Source organism: Arachis ipaensis, chromosome B01, assembly GCF_000816755.2.
Source record: "Arachis ipaensis cultivar K30076 chromosome B01, Araip1.1, whole genome shotgun sequence".
Taxonomy (NCBI): domain Eukaryota; kingdom Viridiplantae; phylum Streptophyta; class Magnoliopsida; order Fabales; family Fabaceae; genus Arachis; species Arachis ipaensis.
Genome location: NC_029785.2, coordinates 18,753,715 through 18,759,582, shown reverse-complemented (window position 1 = coordinate 18,759,582; position 5,868 = coordinate 18,753,715). Strand labels below are relative to the sequence as shown.

The following is a 5,868-nucleotide window of genomic DNA, read 5'->3' as shown; positions in this document are numbered from 1 at the left end:
AAAACTCACTTTGATGAGTGACCAAAAAATCAATTTAATAATCACCCAAGTTTCTAGAAAATCCAATCACAGGACTATACATATTTACAATTTTAATTTTTAAGAGATAAAATCAAGCTCACTTAAGTGCAAATTCGGTTTTTTCGATAGAGTTGGAGAAACTCATGAGTCTATTCACTAGTTTAAGAGTTAATTGAATTTCAGTATTTCGAGCAAAACAATATATTGTTTTGGTCAAGTTTTTCTTTTGGTTTTCTTAAGGGTGTAAACGGTAAAGTATTTTAACTTTTAATTTGTTTTTCAAAATATAACCTAAAAGAAGGAAATAACATGTTGATTCCAAAATTAGTTCTATTTGATAAAATATGCTAAATATAAAGAGATATTGTCTAAAAAAATATACTTAAACGGTTAAACCACAACTTTTCTTTAAGTGAATGACAAAAAATATAAAAAAAAACCTAAAAATCAATTTTTCTCAATATTTTGTATTCAAAATTTAAATAATTTATCAAATATAAAAGTATATTTATAAAATTAAAATAATTATTAAAAATCAAAATATTATTTTTTTATTATTTCTGAAATTATTTTGTCAAAATAAAAGATTAAAGTAACAGTTCAACTGGATAAGGAACAGAACTCGGTTCAACCGACTCGGCCTGGCCCAGTGTGAGTGTGTACGCAAAAATGATACCTGGCCCAGGTAAACTCTCTTCAGACTTGAATGAGTGAAGTGAATACTGAGTTCACTCTTCTCTTCTTCGTGCCCTAGTACGCCTCACCCCAATCTCAACCCCAACCATTTCATCCTTCATCCTCGAGCTTGAGAGCTCACCACCGCCGCACAACCCCGCCTCATCCGTCGAGCTCCTTCGTGCTCCTCTGCGCCGGCCCCTCTACTGGTGTCTCTAGTCTGGACCCTCTCTGTTCTCACTGCCGGCTGCTCAACCGCTCCTGCCAGCTCACTGCCGTCTTCGCTGCACACACGCCACCAGTGTGGTCTTCGCTGCCGGCTTCTCTGCTCAGTCACCACCACCAGCCACTCCTCACCTCTTTTCCCAAAGCTGACGTCTCACTCGTTGCAGGTAACCCACCACTTTCTTGGTTTGTTCTGATTTCTTCTTTCCTAATTTTTAATGCTTGATTTGTTCTTATTCTTAATGATTGATTCGTTCTTGATTTGTTCTGATTATATTTATATGTTAATGCTTTATTGTTCTCTGATTATATGGTTGATTTGTTCTGACTATATTGTTCTGATCATATGGCTGATTTGTTCGGAAAATGTTGAGGTTTCATCGGGTCTAAGGCCGGTTAGGTTCTATAAAATAGTCCCGGAACATATTTAGGGCTGGGTCTTGGTTAGGAGAAACTTGGTTTCACCCAGCACATGTACACCCCAAGTTATTACTTCAACCCGAAATGCTTAACCCTTCAGTTGTCCTTTTCGTTCCCTTTGCCTCCCCTTTGTTACCTCTGCCTTAACCTTGCACCACCACCGCCACCTTCTCCAGTGAAGGAGGTCATTTGCCACGACTCTGATATTCTGCCACTGTACCTTCTCCGCTCTGCTCTCTCGCTGTTCCGGGCTTTTGGCTCTGCTCTCCGATCCCGTCAACCTGTCACCCTCTCCTGCTCTGCCTCTGCTCTTGACTGTCCCGTACATTGTTCTGAATCTCTATTCCCTTAAATTTTGTTTTTTATAAGAGAAAAGCCGTTTTTGGCTAGTACTTTTAGCCATCAGTCCAATTTCTTTAGTCTAGCAATCTAACAACATACTTTTAGTCCACATTTTTAAGCATTGCTGGCTAAACTGCTGGCCAAAAACAATAAATTTTACTTGTCCTCTAGCATTTCTCTTTTTATAATGCTAATTGTTAGTTTGATATATGTGTTGCTTAATTGTTCTGATATTGGAATTGGACATTGAATTATTGATTGTTTATATATTAGTTTAAAATTATTCTTATTTTGACTAATTATTTAGAATGTGACAATGTGTATTGCTGAATTTGTCTATAAAGGTGTTAGAGTAATGTATACATGATTCTGAATATGTTATTGAGTTTTGTCTTTGAATATGTGCTGCTGCTGCTGCTGGTCAGACATTTCAGGGTTTATTAGTATTTTGTTTATTGTTGCAATGTTACTGGTTGAGTTTATTTTGAGTTTAACTCGCGAGTTTGGAAACCTTGGTTGCCTTTATTTAATTCTCTTAACCACTTTGGCCACCCCTTTTTTAAGTGAATCACCTCCCCCCTCCCATGGGTTTGATAGTTTATTGGTTCAGTGCTTAACTTTGAGTTTGTATTGCAAACATGCATTTTTCAATGAAAATCAAGTCTTTATCAACCTTGAGTGTTGCAAATTGGTGTCCGCAGTAGGGAATTGGTAGGAAAGTTCAGAAAATGGTCGTGAGGATTCGGTTATCACGGTTCGGGTGCAAGAACAAGCCATTCTATCGTGTCATGGCTGCTGATAGCAGATCCCCTAGAGATGGCAAGCACCTTGAAGTTCTGGGTTACTATAATCCTTTGCCAGGTATAACCTTTTTCCCTCATTCTCAATTTCGTTTTCTTAATCCCTGCTGCTGAGATGGTAATGCTGTTATTTTTTTTTCAGTGATTTTTCTTTTGAATGATTGAAAGTGGTTTATGTGATATCTATTGAATTGGCAACTAGAAAAAGGATATATAGAGAGAGGCAGTTATGCTTGTGCTCTTAATCTTTTCAATTTTTTTAATAGAAAAACCTGTGTTGCTTGTCTGCAGGCCAAGATAATGAGAAAAGAATGGGTCTCAATTTTGAGAGGGTCAAGTAAGTAGTAATGTTTTTTGGTAATCACTTTTATTTTAATTTAGTAAGTTTTGTTGAATGATGGTTGGGATATTTGTCATAATTTAGTGCTATATATGAAGTCTTAGTTTGATTGCAACATATTTGAGCTACTAAATGATACTTGGTCGTGATTTTATTCACCCCAACCCCACAAGAAAAATCATACCAAAGAGGCAACAGTTGTTCATATTCCTTTCTGTACTTTCCTCGAACTTTAATATTCAGTTAAAAGAGTTCTTGCTGTTAACAACAATAACAACAACAGAGCTTTATAATGCTAATTATGTGGGGTCGATTACATGAATCCAATGATATCATTGCATCATGGATCTCCCTCTATCCAGAACTATCAGACCACCCTCTCGACTGGGTAGTGGGTGCTCTTTGCCTTTTCCAACCACCGAAGGCAATATTTTGCCATTTTTTCAATAATTGGTGCATGTTAACAACTTTCTCCCTTATGTCATTATATAATAGAATCTTTCATTTTATTTATTTTTTGATGTTTTGGAAATTATTTTGCATGTTTTATTTTGACATGGAAGGCCTTTGTAGAGAAGTCTGTTGCAAGGTTGTCAAACTCGCGAGTCTAGATAAACTCGTGGAGCTTATCTAAACTCGACTCGACTCGCGAGTTAACTTATAAACTTGTACGAGTTTACCTGTTATGGATTTTTTTAAAAAAAATACGTATATTTAATCAAATCTAGTCATTTAAAATTAACAATTTCAATATCAAAACACAGAATAAACTAAAATAGTAAATCAAATTATAATTAGTACCTTACATTACACATTCAAATACAACAAATCAACAATTAAATATTCTGAAAAACTATAACTGAAATTCTCCAACATCTTCATCTTCCATGACAAATACTCAAATTACTAAATCAACACTATCAAATTATCAAATTACTAAATCCTAATCCAGTAATCTGTGAAATCAAGTGCAATAAAATTAAAGCAATACAGAGGGATTAGAAAGCTTGTAAAATCTAAATGACTAAATCCTAATCTATAAAAACTTAAATACAGGGGTATGTATTTCCATATGTTTCTGTCATACTAGATTAGAATGGAATTATATAAGTTGGTTACCTTCGATGAAATTGTTCTAGTTTGACGATTTTTAAATTTTAATCATTACTTACATCTTTATGAAGCTGAAGTGGCTTTTTTATCTATCTGCCACTGTTTTACGAACTATTTACCAAATTGCCCGAGTTCTGCAAACAGTGGCAGATAGGTAAAAAAGCCAGCTGAAGAGGTCATAACTTTGTTATTTCTCATAGTATTGATTCCCCGTTATTTCTATAGGTATTGGCTCTCTGTTGGAGCTCAACCATCAGAGCCTGTAGAACGTCTTCTGTTCCGAGCAGGGTTACTGCCTCCGCCACCAATGCTGGCGATGGCACGCAAGGGAGGTCCACGTGATACACGTGCCGTGGATGCTTTAACTGGACGCATCCTGCATCAAGAAAAGTCAGTTGTTGCCAACAACGATGGAGATGATGGAAAACAGGAAACCCCTGAAGCTGAAAACTCCTAAAATTCTGTTTTTAGGATCTAGTTTCCCTTATTTTCTGTCACCATTTTATCCTAGACAAATCTTGGAAATCTATATTTTTAGTTGGTTTCCGATAAACTGAATAGAGAAATAACTGCCATATGGCTGGAGATATCAGGTTCTTATGTGGCTTCCTGGGTTGTAATTAAAAGCAGAGAAGGCAAGACCAATCAAATTTCTAAGCTGATAAATAGTGTAGTACTGTAGTCGAATCCAACTGATTGGTTAGATTGCTTATGTAATGCCCCATATTCTTGTTCTCTAGAATTTATGTATTTTACAATTTGCTTGCATGATAGCAAAATTAGCTCACTTGATTTTGTGGACTGATAGTTGTTTTGTGGACTGGATCCACTAGTTGATTTCCTTGTTTCAGCAGATGAATCTTGAAATATTTCACTGCTGCAAAATACACATGTTGGAACAATACTATTCTATTTTCAATCGAGGTGCGTTTTCATGCTAGGTACTGTTGAAAAATGTTTCGTAGCGTCTTACGGTGGATGTGGATTAATGCGATAGTGTTGACCAAATTTCTATAGAAGTTTGAGATTCACGATGTGTATCGATTTAGTTTGAAGTTTTAATTGCACTATTGTCGTTCTCGAAATTGAGCTCTGGCTACTATGGTGGTCCTTCGACCTTTTCCAGCCAATGGTAAAATGACTTTGTTTTGGTGCCCCAAAAAAAATTGGCCTTTGTAGTCATTGTCAATGCATGTACACTAGAATCTCATGAAATAGCTAGAAAATGCACGAGAAAGGGTGGTGATTCGTGTTTAGAAACGTTTTCTAAAATCAGTCTTTGAACTTATGATAAGTGAAAAATAAACATTCTTAACTTCATATTCGAACAAAACGTTTCCTGATGTGTTAAAATAGATAAAAAATAAAAAAAGTAATGGATAAAAGTATAAAACCAATCATACAACAATATATATGATGATTTGGCCAAAATTTATCTACATCCAAACCATAATAATAGTTGAGATTTTCATTATATCAAATAGTGTTACAAAATAGTGTTTTGAATATCCTTCTCAAACTCCTCCGATTCAAATTCACTTATCTAAGATATTTAGATATTCTTTTATCATTCTTTCTCGGGCTAAATTTTGGTTTAGATTACACACATGAATTTTAGGTATTTTTGCCTCAATTTTTCTCAAAGTAAGATAATGATTACTATTAGATCAAGGTACAAAAAGCATGAGACATTGGGTATCAGATATCTGTATAAAATCTAAAATCCGTTCTCAAGATATTATCTAATGAATAAGAAACTCTCAATAACTAAACTATCTGATTAAATAATTCACTAATTACCAACCAAATTAATTAGTTGATTAATTACATTATATTAAATTGATAATTAATTTTGCTTACGATTAACTTACAAATTATACAACTATATTAGGTGTTGTTCTGGAGGTTAGCTGGAACTAAAGTGATTTGGGT

The 5,868-nt window shown here is 34.9% G+C and overlaps 1 protein-coding gene across 3 annotated transcripts; it reads left to right on the top strand.

Moving 5' to 3' along the window:
- On the top strand, positions 717-4,855 carry LOC107626937 (30S ribosomal protein S16-2, chloroplastic/mitochondrial). Of its 3 annotated transcripts, none has more exons than XM_021118693.1 (4): positions 717-1,088; positions 2,388-2,544; positions 2,775-2,820; positions 4,162-4,855. In XM_021118693.1, the coding sequence occupies exons 2-4, from the start codon at positions 2,412-2,414 to the stop codon at positions 4,391-4,393; spliced, it is 411 nt and encodes a 136-aa protein (XP_020974352.1). In that variant the 5' UTR covers positions 717-1,088; positions 2,388-2,411; the 3' UTR covers positions 4,394-4,855. The 3 variants fall into 3 exon arrangements, with proteins under 3 accessions (XP_020974352.1, XP_016185313.1, XP_016185309.1); XM_016329827.2 differs by having other exon boundaries at positions 2,346-2,544; XM_016329823.2 differs by having other exon boundaries at positions 720-1,088; positions 2,385-2,544.

What these genes read in the sequence shown, in the direction of transcription:
- LOC107626937 (XM_021118693.1), top strand. Translation starts at nt 2,412, where the DNA reads ATGGTCGTGAGGATTCGGTTATCACGGTTCGGGTGCAAGAACAAGCCA. An exon ending in TTACTATAATCCTTTGCCAG is followed by an intron (nt 2,545 to 2,774) that starts GTATAACCTTTT and finishes GCTTGTCTGCAG; the next exon opens with GCCAAGATAATGAGAAAAGA. An exon ending in CTCAATTTTGAGAGGGTCAA is followed by an intron (nt 2,821 to 4,161) that starts GTAAGTAGTAAT and finishes TTATTTCTATAG; the next exon opens with GTATTGGCTCTCTGTTGGAG.